The following is an 18417-nucleotide window of genomic DNA, read 5'->3' on the forward strand; positions in this document are numbered from 1 at the left end:
AGATTAGAAAAAATTTTAATCCTAATAATTAATAAAAAAATATTAAATACAAAATTGAAATTTTTAAATAAACGGTATTCAGATAAAAACGCTAAAAATATGCAAGTGTAATAAAATGAATAATATCATATAAGTATCTAAATTAATAAGAAGAAGAATAAAAAACAAAGTGACAAAACAATACTCAACAAATGCAAGAAAATAAATATGTTCCACAAGTTGAAGAAAAGGCAACATAGTTGGAATTAGTGAATCAAATAAAGAACAAGGTGTGGCAGTTTCATAACCATTCGCTACTACGCATGAAAAACAACTTCAAACAACAATTATTGGAGACACAGATTTTCTCCTAACCTTTATCATATCTATATCGTTTTTTATGTAAAATTATTTCAAATATATTTTTAAATATTTTATAAAAATATTATACAAAGTACGAAATGATAATTTTTGTTATAATATTAATAATTATTCAAAAATACATTTTATTTATTAAAATGATAAAATTGATCATATTAAATCAAAATAAAAATGACATTTTTTTTAACTATTTAACGCTACAATAATTTTTAAGACTTAAATTGAATATCATAATTTTTTAATAGTTTGGGATAATTATAATATAATATTTGTTTAAAATATTTTTTTAATTATTAACAACACACGCATATCCTCTGCAAACACAATAATTAGAATCCAACACCTCAAGGAAAAACAACACTTCCCTTAAATGATCTGAGATAATTATAAGGTAATATATATTTAAAATTATTCTTAATCATAACAATACATACATGCTACATACACAACAGCTCAATCTCATAACCTTAATAAAAAAACAACACACCCTTCAATCAAATTTTTTAGCAAAAGAAATACTATGAACTACGTTAGTCTACATTTCTCCTTCTGGACTATACACCCTCATCGTTGAACCTTTTTAATGAGTTGAATTGAATATCATAATTAAATTAAGATAACCGTATCTTTATTTACTTAAGTATTTGGTGCCGATGGTATATATTTTATTATTTTCCTCAAATAAATTAATAATGGATTAATTCATAACATTAATTGTATAAGAAATTATGTAAACAAACATTATATAAATATAAATTTAAAAAACAAAAATGAGTTGGATAAACTCTTGATGTAAATATAAATAAAACAAAAAACAAAAAGGAGGGTGGTAGGTACATGGTGTCTGGTGTGGAATTGAAGGTGAGATGGTCATATTTCTGCCTTTAAGTTCCCTCACCCTCCTCCTCTCCCCCATATGCTCTACCTACTACCCATCTCCCTTTCTCTTCCCTTATATTCCCCCCTTTCACCATCTTCCTTTCACTCTATCCCCATAGTTCACCATGATCTCCGTCGCCGATCACCCCGTCGAACTCGATACCCCAAAGCTCGACCAACAGCTCTCCCTTCCTGAACCCACCTCCCATCACATTTTCCGATCCAAACTCCCCGATATTCCCATCTCAAACCACGTCCCTCTCCACACCTATTGCTTCCAAAACCTCTCTTCTTTCTCCGACAAACAATGCTTGATATCTGGATCGTCCGGAAAAGTCTATTCCTTCCACGAGACTCACTTGCTTGCACAGAAGACGGCCGCTGGTTTATACAGTTTGGGCGTTCAAAAGGGAGATGTCATCATGATTCTCCTCCAAAACTGCGCTGAATTCGTCTTTGCTTTCATGGGAGCTTCCATGATCGGAGCTGTTTCCACCACGGCTAACCCTTTTTACACGCCCAATGAAATCTTGAAGCAGTTCAAAGCTTCCCGAGCTAAACTCGTCGTGACCCAGTCCCAATACGTCGACAAGCTTAACGATGACAGCTTCCCCAAAATAGGCGAGGATTTCAAGGTGATCACCATCGATGACCCTTCAGAAAACTGTTTGGATTTCAGTGTGTTATCGGAAGCGAATGAGAATGAGATCCCTCAAGTTTCGATTCACCCCGATGATCCCGTAGCTTTACCCTTCTCTTCGGGAACGACGGGGCTACCCAAAGGAGTCGTTTTAACTCACAAAAGCTTGATCACGAGCGTCGCTCAACAAGTAGATGGAGAGAACCCGAATCTTTATCTGAAACAAGGCGACGTTGTGCTGTGCGTTTTGCCTCTGTTCCACATTTACTCGCTCAACAGCGTGCTCTTGTGCTCCCTCAGGGCCGGAGCTGCGGTTCTGTTTATGCACAAGTTTGAGATAGGGGCGTTGTTGGAGCTGATACAGAGGCATAAAGTGTCGGTAGCGGCGGTGGTTCCGCCGTTAGTTTTGGCGTTGGCTAAGAATCCGGTGGTGGCGCAGTTTGATTTGAGCTCGATCAGGGTAGTGCTTTCCGGGGCGGCTCCGCTCGGAAAAGAGCTGGAAGAGGCTCTCAGGGGAAGGGTTCCTCAGGCAGTTTTGGGACAGGTCAGTTTTTTATTTTATTTAATTTTTCATTAATGCATTTATTAACTGAAAGTTCATGCAAAACGAGTCTTCGATTTTTTGTTTGAAATTAAGAAGGATTATCCAATCTTCTTTCCGTTCTTTTATTCCTCGTTAACTACTAAAAGTATTTAAAAAAAATTCAAATAAACTATAGATTTAATACATCAACTATGATCTTTGTTATGTTTTTGATATTTTAACTATATTTTTAAAATCATATCTATTGTATATTTTAATTTTATTTTAATCAATCATCGTTAAAAAATTAATAGTTATGCAAATATCTTATCATAAGATGATATCATATCATCATTAAATTTTGTTTTTAAAAATATAACACTAGTAATTTTGTTAATTTTTTAACGATAATAATTAAAATATAATTAAAACATAATGTTAGACATGATTTAAAAAAATAATTAGATAATTAAAATAAAATACCAAAATTAAAATACTAAAAAGTATAGTTTGCTCTTGATTTTTTTATAAGTTTCTATTTTATAATATTGATTATGAAGTTTCAAATGCAAATTTAATAAAGGTAAAAGTAGGTAAACTTTCTACATTAAATAAAAAAGTAAGATTATGCTAATATTTTTTAAAAGAAAATTACAAGATGGAACACGATTTTTTTATATTTCCCAAATTGATTTTATATTTAATAAAAGAGAGGCACTAATAATAGACCTTTTCTAAGAAATGATCATCTCATAATTAGGAGGTCTCCAATGGAAGCTGCTCTCAACCTGGTGTTGGGGGTACCCTACTATCCTACCTCCTCTTACCCCATTATATATGAGAATTATAATGGGAATGAGAGTCAGTTAATTTTTTTTTAATAATAGACCTTTTCTATTTTAAATATATAATTTTTGGGGGAATTAAATTGGGGCTCTAAAAATAAATTTGAAGAGAGTTTTACTTTAAGAAAATAAAGTAGTATTGTAATTTGAACAGCGTGATCTGTGCTAGGGCCTACATAAATATTGTGAATATTTATGGCTTAGATCCATGTGGTTCTGGAAAAATAAATATAGTATGAAAAAATTATATTATTTCTTAATTTTATATATTCTAAATTTGTAATGTATCAATATGAAACACAGTAAAACGTAACGTGGAAAATTTCTTGATGGTCGGTCTTACTAGAAAGTGTGGCCCAACTAATTTCAACTAAATAAGCCTAAATCATGATGCCATATTCTTAACCATATATTGATCTACCTTTTCCCTTATCATAAACTCGCTAAGCTAATTAAATATATATTAAAACATTTATCAAGTAATCCAGTAGTAAGAAAAAATATTATTTTTCTTTAAGGTTACTAATTTAAACAATTACTTCATAGGATATGTTTGCGATATTAATGGTTAAAGAAATTATAAGTAAATATTAAAATATCATTCTATTAAAATCCCTTAATCATTAAGATCATTTGGTTGCGAGACATTCACATTCACATTCACATTCACCGAATTATGGGGATTTTTTAAGTGGATTTTAAGTAGCTTAAATTGCAACAAAATATAGGGATATGGAATGACAGAGGCTGGACCAGTGCTGTCAATGTGCCTAGGGTTTGCTAAACAACCCTTTCCAACCAAGTCAGGGTCATGTGGAACGGTGGTTAGGAATGCGGAGCTGAAGGTGATTGACCCTGAAACAGGGTGCTCCCTGGGGTACAATCAGCCGGGGGAGATTTGCATTCGAGGACCCCAAATCATGAAATGTTATTTGAATGACAGCGTGGCCACTGCAGCCACCATTGATGTCGAGGGTTGGCTTCACACGGGTGATATAGGTTATGTGGACGATGATGATGAGATCTTCATCGTTGATAGAGTCAAGGAAATCATCAAATTCAAGGGCTTTCAGGTACCTCTATTTCTCCTTTTCCATCATTTTTGTGTTCAAGTGAGGACGTTAAACGAGTCGAGTCGAATCGAGTTTGAGTATTTTTAAATTTGATTCAATTCGTAAGTTCGAGAGTCTAAAATTATCAAGCTTGACTCGAATCAAAATAAAAAAATTGAAGCTCGACCCGACTTGTAAGTTCGAGAGTTTAAAATTGTCAAGCTCGACTCGAATCAAAAATTAAAAAATTGAAGCTCGACTTGTAAGTTCGAGAGCTTAAAATTGTCTAGCCTCGACTAGAATTAAAAAAAAAATTGAAGCTTGATTCAACTCGAAAGCTCACAAGATTAAATTCGAAAAAACTTGAACTCTAAATATTCTAAAACTTAGTTTGATTGACACTCAAACTTCGAGCTGCTCGCTCGCTTCGACTTGTTAAGAACTCTAGTGGACTCGAGTTCATTCGATTTAAATGTTGATCGAGCTTTAACCTAGTCAAATTCGAATAACCCGCGATATATCTCGTCTAATTTACAACCCTAGTTAAAGCAGCAACCTTTAAATATATTTAGTTGGATTTTGATTTAGGTGCCACCAGCTGAGCTTGAGTCCCTCCTTGTAAGCCATCCTTGCATTGCAGATGCAGCTGTAGTTCCGTATGTACTCTTTCACTGTTCTTCAAGTATTCATCTTCAATATCAGTGTCTATTACAGGTTTGAATAATTGAATATCCGTATCTAATGACTTTTAACAGGCAAAAAGATGAAGTTGCTGGTGAAGTTCCTGTTGCATTTGTGGTTCGGTGCAACGGCTTTGAGCTCACCGAAGATGCTGTCAAAGAATTCATTGCTAAACAGGTTTGTGTGTATATCTATGAAGAAATCAAAACTAACTGGCCTTCATTTAATGAGAATATAATCCTTTTTGTTGTCAAAAGCAGGTGGTTTTTTACAAGAGATTGCATAAGGTGCACTTTGTTCATGCAATCCCCAAGTCTCCTTCAGGGAAGATTTTGAGAAAAGATCTGAGAGCCAAGTTGGCTATTGCTGCTACCCAAATACCATGAAAATTGTGTTGGTTTTGTTTTTTCTTAGGCTTAATGTGTCAAGATAGTTGTTGGAAAGCAAAAGTTCAGTATGCAATTAATTCTCTGTTATATTAAGTTTGTTCTCAAATGAAGTTGTCATGATTGTAAGCTGTAACCAATTTGTTCCGAGGTGGTGCTGTAATAAGAGGGGAATTAGAGCCAGTGATGTCGCTTCAAGTTTGGCTCAACGTGTATGTCCTCGCCATTGGTTTAGATGGGCATTAATTCTGTGTTCCAACTTGTATTGTTCTCTCTTATATTGGGGAAAAAGCCATTCTTTGAATTGCTACCATTTTATTGTTTTCTATATTAATTATTAGTGTAAACCATGTATTTAGTCATTTATCTATTTCTCAAAATTATATATAATGTTATATTTTTGTTTCTCCTTGATCACTTATTAAAAAATAAACAAAATTATTGATGTGATAATTTTTAATTTTTCAATAATGATGTGACATTACTTAATGATGACACATCAACTTCATTGTAAATTCTTTAACGACAAGTGACCAAAACAGAATTAAAATATAAAATTAGTTATGATTTGAAGAAAAAATAATTGAATGATCAAAATGGAACCACAAATATAGTTGAATGATGAATATATGATTTTCCCTAATTATTAAAATCATTTGTATAAAGAATTAAGGGTAAACTAAAGAAATGATCATTTTCGTTTCAGTTTTATAAACTTTTCCTCAGTGAATTAAAAAAACATAAGTTTGGTCAATTTCGTTTCATTTTAATTAAGATGTGGTCACTGAAGGTTAACAACCCTTAGACCTTTAACGGTTTGCTGACGTAGCACGATAATATATAAAATTAAAATTGTATCATTTTCACGTAGATAATACGTGAATTAAGTTTCAATCACTTTCCTTTCATATTTGTACACTTTTGCTCACTAAATTTAAAAGAAAGACATATTTTTTGGTTAGTTGTGTTATCGTTTTATTAAGTTTTAGTCACTTACATTATCATTTTATTAAATTTTGGTCACTTATGTTATCATTTTATTAAATTTTGATCACTTGGACGTTGAATGTCATTAGTTTGATGACGTGCCTCGTTAGTAAAATGGTTTAATTTTATTTTAACCCCTACACTCTAGACAAAATATTAATTATGGGTATTTTTGTAAATTCAAATTAGTTTAGGGAAAACATTTCAATTTATCCATTTTTAGTAAATTTTCTTACTAACCCCATTGTTATTCATCTTCTTCCTGCTTCTTCTTTAGATATCTCTACTCCATTTATCCATTTGCCTTCTTTCAGGGACTCATGTTGTATTTCAAGAATAATAAAATATTTTGAACTTCCGATAACAAATAATAACACCATAAATTAAGATAAAACTTAGATGGTATGCATCTAGGGATAAAATGAAGCTGAGTAATCTCAATTATACAAACTAAAATTCAATTTCTAAAGATTGATATTGTATATTGTCAAATCCAACAAGGAACAAGAAGACAAATCAATGGATCCAAATAACCTAATAATCGAATATTACTCTTCTTGATGATTTTCTCTTGAGAAACCGCATCTGGTAAAACTATCAATGGATCCAAACAACCTGATAGTTGAATTTGTGAGTTCATCCACTAAACCCAATCTAAAATTCGTGATCTTCAACACCAAATCTTTGTTTTTTCTTAAGAACAAACAATTTTTCAATTCTAGATCCCTATGAATCACTGTTAACCCCTACTAATTGTTCAATATATCACACCAGTGCCACTGCACCAACCTCCGAGTACTTAATTTTTTTGATGACCTGATTGAACAACTCACCGCAGGAGCAGAGCTCCAATACTAAGTGAACGCCAGTTTGATCTTTGCAAACATTGTAGAGGTTGATCATGTTTATATACGACAAATGTTCTTGACGATCTTTTGCATCATGGAGATTTCGTTGGTCAACAATGTGCCAGAGATATAAACCTGGCACTGTGTCATCAATAACGACACATTTGAATAAGCTCTAGTTTTCTCGGCTCGAGGTAGTGACGTCTCTATGATGGTGAATCTTTTCATAGTTTTAATGACGAATTATCTGGGGAGTTATGCTGTGAGGCACCTAAAATAAGGCTAATAAACAGCGTGACTGGTAAAAAAGGTGACAGATTAAAAGCACGACTGACAATATTATAGCTTGGAACTGAAACACTTATCAGACAGAGTATCATAACATGTTTAAGTATAATGTTATACAAGGTAACAAATTAAGTTATAAACGATAAATGGTTTGAATACAATTAACATAATAGGTTGCGCCGAAAATTTTATCAGTTATAAATGATGGAGGCTTTTAATTTCCTACGATAAGAAAATAAAAAAACTGAAAATGTTACAAACATATATAACAAAAACGATTGCGCCCAATAATGTCTTATTTCAGTCAAAAAGGAGGATGTAATATGGAATCTTAATATTTTGAATAATAAAATGGGTTACGCCTAAAATGTTATCATAGTTTAAGCTGGTGGAGACTTTTAATTTCTCGTGATAAGAAAATAAGTTAAAAGCTTAAAATGTTATGAACATGTATAATAAATACAGTTACACCTAGTAATATCATAATTCAATAAGAAATAGGTTGTGATTTCTAATGTTAATATTTTTATTAATAAAATAGGTTGAGCTTAAGAACGTCATGGTTCACTAAGAAAGCATGTTGCAATCAGGAATCTTACTATTTTTTTAATAATAAATGGGTTGATATTATCAAAGTTTAAGTTAATGAAACCTTAGAATTTCCCACAATAAGAAAATAAGTTAAAAGATTAAAAATGTTATGAATATGTATAATAAATACGGTTGCGCCCAATAATATAATATTTCAATAAGAAATAGGTTGCAATTTGTATAGTTAATATTTTTTAATAAAATAGATTCCGCCCAAAAATGTTATGGTTCACTAAGAAAACATGTTGCAATCTGTAATATTACTATTTTTAATAATAAAATGGGTTGTGTCTAAAAATATTATCAAAGTCGATAAGAAAATAAGTTAAAAGCTTAAAATGTTATAATAACTATGGCTACACCGAATAGTGTCATGATTCACTAAGAAATAAGTTGTGATATGTGATGTTAATATTTTTATTAATAAAATAGGTTGCACCTAAGAATGTCATAGTTCCAAAGAAAGCAGGTTGCAATCACAAATCTTAATATTTTTATAATAAAATGGATTGCACCTAAAATATCATCAGACATTAAGTTGATTGAGCATTGGATTTTCTCACGATAAGAAAATAAGTTAAAACCTGAAAATGTTATGAATACATATAATAAATATGGTAGCACCCAATAATATCACGGTTCACTAAGAAATAGGTAGCGATATGTAATGTTAATAATTTAAATAATAAAATAGGTTACTCCCAATAATGTTATGGTTCACTAAGAAAATTGGTTCCGGTATGCAATGTAATGTTCATATTTTTTGTAAAATAGGTTGCTCCCAAGAATGTCAAGGTTTTGAATAGAAATTTCAGTTGTGATATGTTATGTTAATATTTTGATTAAAAAAATAGGTTTTGCCCAAAAGAAATAAAAAATTTTGAAACTTAAAATATTAATATTGAGTATATTATTATCGATACCTTTAAATATTGAAAAAGTTGAAGATAATGTTTTACATATTTTCCCTATAAATTAAACCCTAATCACTACATCTAAATTCGTTAATTAAAAAAATGCAAACTATGATTTCACTCACATACCTCTCTGTTCTTCAAATTGCGATTACAGTTCTGTTCTTCAGTATTAATATCTATTGCTCAAACGGAAAATGGATTCTAAAGACGAAATTTGGTGAAAAAGTTCAATACTTTAAATGCCATTCTCGTTTTCCTTTTTCTAAAAATTCGAAAATATCAATATTTGAGGAAAAAGTATCGATATAATCGAATTACAAAAAAATAAATTTTATCTAAAAACTGGAAAAGTTATACGTTAATATAATAACATTGGTTGAAAATTTAAATGTTACCCTTCTGACGTTCACAAAATAAGTTAAAAACCATTAATATTATTAATATAATAAATATTTTAGGTTTCCTTAAAATGTTACCAGATTTTAATCTGACGTGGCCTTATTCATTCACATTACAATAAAATATGTTGGCTACTATCTAAAGAGTAGGTTGAGAGGATTTTCTTGAGACAAGTCTCGATATTTACCGACAACATAAGTTACCTGGTTAAGCCATTTTTATTATATTCAACTACTTCCAACCTAATATATTATACTTAATTCAAAATTACCAATAGCGCTAAACCTATTTTATTAAGTCACTTTTCAAATTTTCGATTGCACCATTTTTAGCCTTATATTACTATGTCGTTCCTTAGAATCCTCCTGAATTATCTACATTTTTCACAATCTTCTTTACTTCTTTTTATGCCTTCTCTTATAACTGAGAATCCACCTAATTTAACTTCAAATAATTACAATTAATAATTATAAATAAGAAGGCTATTTGATAGGGAAGCGGTGGCGGGTTAATAAACGTTGCTCTTGTTGAAGAATCAAACCTAAAAAAGATCTAAGACTCGATAAAGAATAATAAGGGATGAATGGGGAAGGTGACGATAATAGATAGGGTTTTTTAGGGTTTCTTTTTGGTGCTGGAAACAAGATAAGAAATAAGATTAAAACAAGATAAAGAAAAGATAAAGGAATTGCAAATAAAATAAGATAACCAAGAAATCAAAAGATCTCCCTTATGAAGGTGAACGGTAAAGATGATTGATGACGTGGATGGATATGTGGAAAATCGATGGATAATGTCCTATCGAGCCCTCCTAGTCGCAATGAAAAGGAAAACACGCTAATATGGCTCTAACCAACCCTCCTAGTCGTGATGAAAAGGCAAATTGGAGTGTGAAGATTAATCTCCCTCACAAGAACTTGAAAGAACTCAAGGAGAAGAAGCTTCGAAGGCACAAGGTAATCAGCACTTGCAAAAACGAACCCTCGTTGTATTATTAATCAAAGAAATCTTCCATTACAAAGTTTAATGAAGCCTTATTTATATAGGGGCTGAGTTCTAAAGGTCCTAAATAACTAATGAAAAAAATAATAATAAACTAAACATATCTTAACTCTAATTCCTAATAAAATAATAATAACTAAAAATAATATTTTTAACCCAACCTTAATTCCTAATAAAATAATAAATCTAATCCTAAAAGATAATGCATCATCCTATATTAAGTTATATTACAAATAATCAATAAAAATATTGAAAATTCGTAATATTTACAAAATCCCGTATTAATCCTGTATAGGATTTTCTGCATGCACCGTCTTCAGTAAAATAGCCATATATTGAGTTACTGATATAGGATTGATGCGATTCAAGAACCTTTGGAAAAATAAGAGACAGACGGTCGTATATTTAGAAGACATCGTGACTAAATAAGATCAGGATCCCATTCAAAAAGTCGTCGTAAGTCTACTTCTGTTCTGATCTTCTTTTCCAATGCTTGGACGAGTGGATCATTTGGAAGAGTTATTACTTCTTCCTTTGATGTGAGCCTTGTGATGCATGTATCATCCTCCCTTTCTTCAAAAAGATTCGACCTCGAATCTGAAACATTAAAGGGAGCAACATTAGAATCGTTTAATGATTCATTCACATTATACTTACCGAATAAATATGCTTTGAATCTTCGAGACTTTGTTCTTCTAATAGGTTCGAGTATAAACATTTTTACAAAGAAGCATGCATTTTGGACTCTAGTGCATGTATCATTCCCCCAGTCCTCAAAAGGATTCGACCTCGAATCTGAAAATCCAAGAGAAAAAGACTTAGATGTGTTGAAAGGAAAACTTGTGAAACATTTACCAGGATCAATGTGATGTGTCTTTATGCGTTTCAGTCGAGGTTTCTTCTTTGTAGGAACTGATTTCTTGTAGTCTTGAAATCCTATTTTGCATACAAGTCTTGTAATATGATGTTTAGGTTGAAATTCAACATGGTGTCGACCACTGTTTGCTTTATGTATGATTGCTTCAGATAATTTCTCCATGGTTTTATTCGTGTGTAGTGAGAATGAGTGTTTAAAAACATGTCAATTGGTTTGTTAAAGTAATCCCTTAAGTCTCTTAAGTGTGGTTCATGAATTAAGAATTCTCGACAGGAGATTTTTGGATTGTAGAACCTGTTTAGCTGACAAGGAAACTCATATACAAGATAAAACTCATTAAAAGCACTTTTAAAAGTATGGGTAGAAATATCAGAAATATCCGAGTTATCGTGATATACATCTTTTATATGTTCAATTCTTGGAATAGTAGCATGCTTAAGAGTATACCTTCGTGGTAGTGCATCGTCTAATGTGTTTTACTTACCTCGGTTTGTTACACACTTAAAGGAGTTGTGTTTAGCATGGATGACAACTTCACGAGCCTTTCCTTGTAAGAGGGAGAAGAAGTATGTTACAATGTCATTAAAATGAGTAATAAAATACTTACCTTTGGACTCCCGTAAATCGTGACTCTTCATTGATATGGCATAGTGATTAGGGCTTTCAGGTGGTAACCCGTCAGGAGGGTCACCTAATATTATTCGACAACTCTTGGCTATGGAAGATGGTGTGGGCCAGTCTCGTGTTGCTTTTACTATTTCATCATTTACATGGATTTCCTGTGCACGAACTATAAAGCCTGTAGAGTTGTTCAAATCATGTTTCTTCATTAAGATGGCATCACGACTAAGGCTTTCCTGGATGTAGCCTTTTTGTAACAAATCCAACTCTTTGGTTTCTTCGAGATTATATGTTTGACGAGGTATGATAGAACCTTGAATTAGATTGGTTTGGCATTGCTTTCCTCTTTTTAGTGGTAGTTCGTTAGGTAGATCACCTAACACTTCTCGAAAATCCTGTAAAAGAGATGAAAACACACTAGGCAAATCCTTGTTAATGTTAGAAATCGAAACAATTGATTCCCTAAAGCGAAAAAGGATGCAAGGTTGTTTGTAAAGAAGGTTCTCTCTAAATTCTTTTGTGCTCACACATAGATTTTGAGTCACTCTTTTCTTTTCACATTTAGGTTCACTCACCTCCCATGGTTCATTATTGTTTTGGCTTTTATAACTAGTGACCTCTTTTGCTTTTGCCTCTTTCTCAACTTTTTCTTTTTTTTCTTTCCCTACCTCCTTACAAATTATTATTTGATCTTTAGGGACTGGAAGTGTGTCATTCTTTGCTGGCCGTTCTTTCTCCTTGTCAGGTTTGTCATCTCTTGGCTTTTTCAGAGAAGATGGAGTAGAAGATGAGGAAGGATTTGAAGGATTACCTTGGTAAGAGGATGAAGTACCTTGGTAATGTTCACTGATTTGAGATCTCCTTTGGATTTGTGCTTCGATTGTCATTACTTTCTTTAGTGTATCTTCAAGGTTTTCGTACCCTTGTAGATCAAGAAGATCAGTGATGTTTGAGTTTAAGCCGACAACGAATCTTGACACGGTGACTTCTTTTTTTTCAGTTATGTTAGCCCTATTGAGTAAGGACTGCATCTCCTTGTAGTAATCTTCAACTGAACTTCTACCTTGTCGAAGTCGGTGTAGTCGTTGTTTAACTTCTCGTGTATAATGTGTCGGTAGGAATCGGTTCCTCATGGTTTGTTTGAGGTCAGTCCAAGAAGTGATTGTTGGAATTTGGAAGTTCTGGATCTTTTTCCTTGTTTGCATCCACCAAGTTCGAGCATATCCTTCAAATTGTATGGTGACGAGGTGAACTTGTTTAGCTTGGGGGCAGTCATGGTATGAGAACATGAGATCAACTTTTCCTTCCCATTCGATGTACCTGTCTGAATCTTTCTCCTTTGAAAGACGTGATCGTGAACTTTGGTTTTGTAAAGAGTTTGGGTGATTGGAAACGTGGTTGTTCTCGCCCGGGTACCAAAAGTTCAGCATTGTCTGGTCTTGGATTCTGGTTTGGTAGATCCAGTTGTGGTTCTTGTCATTCTCTCACGATTTCATCAAATCTTTCAACTTGAGTCGTGAGTCGGGAAAGTGTGGCTAAGATAGCCGTAAGTGTCTTGTTGTTATTGTCGCCCATTCTGAAATCATAACACTTAAAAGAAAATTTTAAAGTAAAATAAAAATAAAAGAAAGAAAATTCAACAAAGCAAGAAACCTCACAAGTCACTCCAAGAAAGTAACACAACGAGAGGCAAGTAAGCCGATCTTGTACTCTTTAAAGCTCACTTTACCAAGTAGTCTTTCACAGTTCGTATTGGAGTTTGATTACTAGCAAAGGCGATAATAAAAAACCTAAAAGCTCTAAGAGGCCAAACAAAGGTTAGACTCCAAGAGAACGAGAATGCAAAGAAGGAAGAAGTTTGCAAACTCTTTAGTCCTACTAACACAAGGAAGATAATGTGTTAGATAATGCAAAAGAACAATAATAGGGAAAAACAAAAGAACCTAAAGCACTAAGAGTCAAAGAAAAAGGGACCAAACCAGAAAACCTAGAAAACGCTGGATCAACTTGAGCAACGTTTTTGAGGGGGTTAACGGTGTCCAAAAATTCTGGAAAAATTCTTAAATGTCTTTAAATGCGTCAAGAAACCACCTGTAAAATTTTAGAACCAAATATCTTCAGTAGTATCCAGTAGACTCTGTTGAACGGTGAGTCCTCAAACAATCTGTTTTTCTTGATCGCTTTGTTTGAAGTTGTTCTTGATCTCCAAAAATTTGATTTTGTGTGTGAATGATCTTCAATATATGAAGTTGCAATCTGGAAATTTTCACCACAAAATTCCTCCTGTAGAATTTTCAAGAAATTCGACAATATTCTAGATCAAATATGCCGATAAAACTTGAATGATGTATTCGAAGGATCTAATGAACTCTGATCGAAGTGAATTTTGGAATGGAGATTAAACTTAAGACGAATATGATATCTGGAGAAAATCAGCCCTAAATACTTTCGTTTGCAATTTTGTTTTAAAATTTTGGCTTTTTTGTTTTTTTTTGAAAAAAAATAGCAAACTAACAAGAAATATTTGAATCTAAATTAAAATTAAATAAAAATAACATGAAACGATGAATCTTCTCTGAACTAGCTCCGTTGGGGTACCTTGACGGTGTTGTGTGCAAGAACAAACAAGATTGCTTGCTTCTTTCCAAGAATCGACCCAAATATGATACCAATTGATAGGAAAGCGGTGACGGGTTAATGAACGTTGCTCTTGTTGAAGAATCAAACCTAGAAAAGATCTAAGACTCGATAAAGAACAATAAGGGATGAATGGGGAAGGTGGCGGCAATAGATAGGGTTCTTTAGGGTTTCTTTTTGGTGCTGGAAACAAGATAAGAAATAAGATTAGAAAAAGATAAAGAAAAGATAAAGGAATTGCAAATAAAATAAGATAACCAAGAAATCAAAAGATCTCCCTTATGAAGGTGAACGGTAAAGATGATTGATGACGTGGATGGATATGTGGAAAATCGATGGATAATGTCCTATCGAGCCCTCCTAGTCACAATGAAAAGGCAAACACGATAATATGGCTCTAACCAACCCTCCTAGTCGCGATGAAAAGTCAAATTGGAGTGTGAAGATTAATCTCCCTCACAAGAACTTGAAAGAACTCAAGGAGAAGAAGCTTCGAAGGCACAAGACAATCAGCACTTGCAAAAACGAACACTCGTTGTATTATTAATCAAAGAAATCTTCCATTACAAAGTTTAATGAAGCCTCCTTTATATAGGGGCTGAGTTCTAAAGGTCCTAAATAACTAATGAAAAAATAATAATAAACTAAACATATCTTAACTCTAATTCCTAATAAAATAATAATAACTAAAAATAATATTTTTAACCCAACCTTAATTCCTAATAAAATAATAAATCTAATCCTAAAAGATAATGCATCATCCTATATTAAGTTATATTACAAATAATCAATAAAAATATTGAAAATTCGTAATATTTATAAAATCCCGTATTAATCCCGTATAGGATTTTCTGCATGCACCGTCTTCAGTAAAATAGCCATATCTTGAGTTCCTGATATCGGATTGATGCGATTCAAGAACCGTTGGAAAGATAAGAGACAGACGGTCGTATCTTCATAAGACATATTGACTAAATAAGATCAGGATCCCATTCTAAAAGTCGTCGTAAGTCTGCTTCTGTTCTGATCTTCTTTTCCAATGCTTGGACGAGTGGATCATTTGGAAGAGTTATTACTTCTTCCTTTGATGTGAGCCTTGTGATGCATGTATCACTATTCCAATGGATCTACAAATGGCAACATGTCAGATTGGGTCGAATGTTTGCTTGATTTGACTCCGACCCGACATAGTGAGATTCCAAACCGACTTCAACCTGACTCTGATTTTAATATTATTTAACCTGATCCGACTCTGACTCCGAAATTAAAAAACTTCAACCCGATCCGAACTAAAATACTCTTGAAAAATAAAAAAAAAACAATTTGAAAAAAGTAACAAAGTCCCCAAAGATAACACTAATAATCGTCTCCAACATTGTTTCCAGTTTAGCCTAAAATGCATAATTTTTACAACAATTAGAAAAACTAAATCCCTAAAAAACATAAATTAGTGCATATGAAAACAAATCAGATTTTTACAATAACATTAAGAAAATCATGCTAAATATAAAAATAAATAAAAATAAAGAACATAAAACTAAATAAAATGAAAAAAAAAACAGAACATAAAATAGATTTTTCACACAAAAGTATGTATATTCGAAAAAAAATTAAATTGAAAATCTCTAGAAATAAAAGTTAAAAATCTTTTTAAAAAAATATGACCGTGTCCATCTAAGAGATGAAATAGAAGGGAAAAAATAAAGTTGAAATTACCTAGAATTGAATCATTTGAGTGAAGAAATTTGAGAGAAAAAATAAAAAGGAAAAGATATATAGGATGTCATTTTCATAAATAAGTTAAATTGTATAATTAAAATAGATAGGACGTCTTTGATACGGGTTGTCTCAGAAAAGGCGGACTAATATAAAACGTTACCGGAAACATAATAAGATACTTAACAAAGTCGGTTTAGCGCTACCGAAAATGTTGAGAAATAATAATGTTGTAGCTGGAAATCATGAAGAAATATTAAAAAATTTGGCAACCAGAAAACTTAGCTTGTCGGTACGTATCGATACCATTAAAATATGTATCGATACATAACAATATATCAGGTAAAAATATGAGAAAATCGGGTTCAATATGAAAAAACCGGTAAAGTGCTACCGGATAAGTTGAAGGTATTGATTCCATTCAAATAAGTATCGACACTTTTAGAATTTAAAAGAAAATCAGTAATAGCGCCTATAAAGTATCGATACTTTATAAACATGTATCGATACGTAACAATATAACATGTAAAAATATTACAAAACCGGTTTTATTATGACAAAACCGGTAAAGCGATACTGGATATGTTGAAGGTATCGATTCCATTCAAATATGTATCGATACTTTTGGAATTTAAAAGAAAAACAATAATAGCGTCTATAAAGTATCGATACTTTATAAACACGTATCGATACATATCAATATAACATGTAAAAATATGAAAAAAAATGGTTTCATTATGACAAAACCAGTAAAGAGATACCAGATATGTTGAAGGTATCAATTCCATTCAAATAAGTATCGATACTTTTGAAATTTAAAAGAAAAACAATAATAGCGCCTATAAAGTATCGATACTTTATAAACATGTATCGATACATAACAATATAACATGTAAAAATATGACAAAACCAGTTTCATTATGACAAAACCGGTAAAGCACTATCAGATATGTCGAATGTATCGATTCCATTCAAATAAGTATCGATACTTTTGGAATTTAAAAGAAAAGAAACAATAGCTCCTATAAAGTATCGATACTTTATAAACATGTATCGATACATAACAATATGACAGATAAAAATATGAAAAAACTGGTTTCATTATGACAAAACCGGTAGAGCACTATCGGATATGTTGAATGTATCGATACTTTAATAAGTATATGTAAGAAATTATCGATACTTTAAAAAAAAAGGTAAATAACCTATCGAAAGTATCGACACCTGACATAAAAGTATCAAGACTTGGGTAATTGTATCGATTAAATATAAATAACATATCTGGTTAAAATATAAAAGGCATAGCTAAATTTCTTCTGAAAATAGATAGAACACGACCGAGTTTTTGAAATCGAAGAGTAATTGTTGCTGCATTTCAGAAGGTGTTTTTAAAGCGAAGTTTGTTTGTTTGCTGTTGTAGTCGAATTGAAAAGTATGTTATCGAAACCCTAGTTTTTTATTATTATAGTATATATGTTTAGGGTTTTTGAAGTAAAGAAGCATTTTGGGACCGATTACAGGTTGAAAGTGATATTCTAGGTAGATGATAAATATCGATACTTTTATAAAATATTATAGGTAGAAAATGACATTGTAGGTTGTATAAATGTATCAATACTTGTATTAGTGGCCATTCAAATTCTTTTGAAGGAAATCATTTTACTACAAGAGTAGTTTTCGTCTTATTGATATTTGTATATTGAATAAAGTGTATGTAACCAGCGGTATTCGATTTTGATTTGCGTAAACTGATATATGAAGGAAAAATGAAGTCAACGGATCTTGCAATTGTTGTTGGCGAAGACAACTTTGAATGTGAGGCCGAGAGTCGAAAACAACCAAAGGGTGGATATATGTACTTCTAGTAAGTATCAATGTATTTTTGTTATTATTTTTGAAATGGTAATTGGATTAAAGTATTTAAGAACTTTAAATTGATTACAAATTTTAAATGTTGACTATATGACTGAATGCAAAAGTATGAAGGAAGCTGGTAATCATATCGGTTCGGTATGTAAAATGAAATTGACATTGAGTATTATTTACCGCTAATGTGTTGGAGAAATGGAAGTCGATGAGTGATGCTGAGAAGGAACCTTACGTGACACGGTCAATGATGGGTAGACAAGAATAAAAAGCTTGGAGGAAAGCATATGAAAAGAAAGTAT

At 32.1% G+C, this 18417-nt stretch overlaps 1 protein-coding gene across 2 annotated transcripts; it reads left to right on the forward strand.

The window, feature by feature from the left end:
- Positions 1 to 1188: 1188 nt before the first annotated feature.
- LOC120133523 (4-coumarate--CoA ligase 2-like) lies at positions 1189 to 12682 on the forward strand. 2 transcript variants are annotated; one of them, XM_039150091.1, is made up of 6 exons: positions 1189 to 2423; positions 3976 to 4320; positions 4888 to 4955; positions 5055 to 5157; positions 5241 to 5382; positions 12672 to 12682. In XM_039150091.1, the coding sequence occupies exons 1-5, from the start codon at positions 1365 to 1367 to the stop codon at positions 5364 to 5366; spliced, it is 1701 nt and encodes a 566-aa protein (XP_039006022.1). In that variant the 5' UTR covers positions 1189 to 1364; the 3' UTR covers positions 5367 to 5382; positions 12672 to 12682. The 2 variants fall into 2 exon arrangements, with proteins under 2 accessions (XP_039006022.1, XP_039006023.1); XM_039150092.1 differs by lacking the exon at positions 12672 to 12682 and having other exon boundaries at positions 5241 to 5679.
- Positions 12683 to 18417: the final 5735 nt, after the last annotated feature.

Source organism: Hibiscus syriacus, unplaced genomic scaffold, assembly GCF_006381635.1.
Source record: "Hibiscus syriacus cultivar Baekdansim isolate YM2019G1 unplaced genomic scaffold, ASM638163v2 tig00110584_pilon, whole genome shotgun sequence".
In the NCBI taxonomy this organism is placed as follows: Eukaryota; Viridiplantae; Streptophyta; class Magnoliopsida; order Malvales; family Malvaceae; genus Hibiscus; species Hibiscus syriacus.

Excerpts from the sequence above, each read along its gene's own strand:
- LOC120133523 (XM_039150091.1), top strand. The coding sequence starts at position 1,365 with ATGATCTCCGTCGCCGATCACCCCGTCGAACTCGATACCCCAAAGCTC. Across the intron at positions 2,424-3,975 it reads CTCAGGCAGTTTTGGGACAG|GGATATGGAATGACAGAGGC; the intron begins GTCAGTTTTTTA and ends AACAAAATATAG. Across the intron at positions 5,158-5,240 it reads AAGAATTCATTGCTAAACAG|GTGGTTTTTTACAAGAGATT; the intron begins GTTTGTGTGTAT and ends TGTCAAAAGCAG.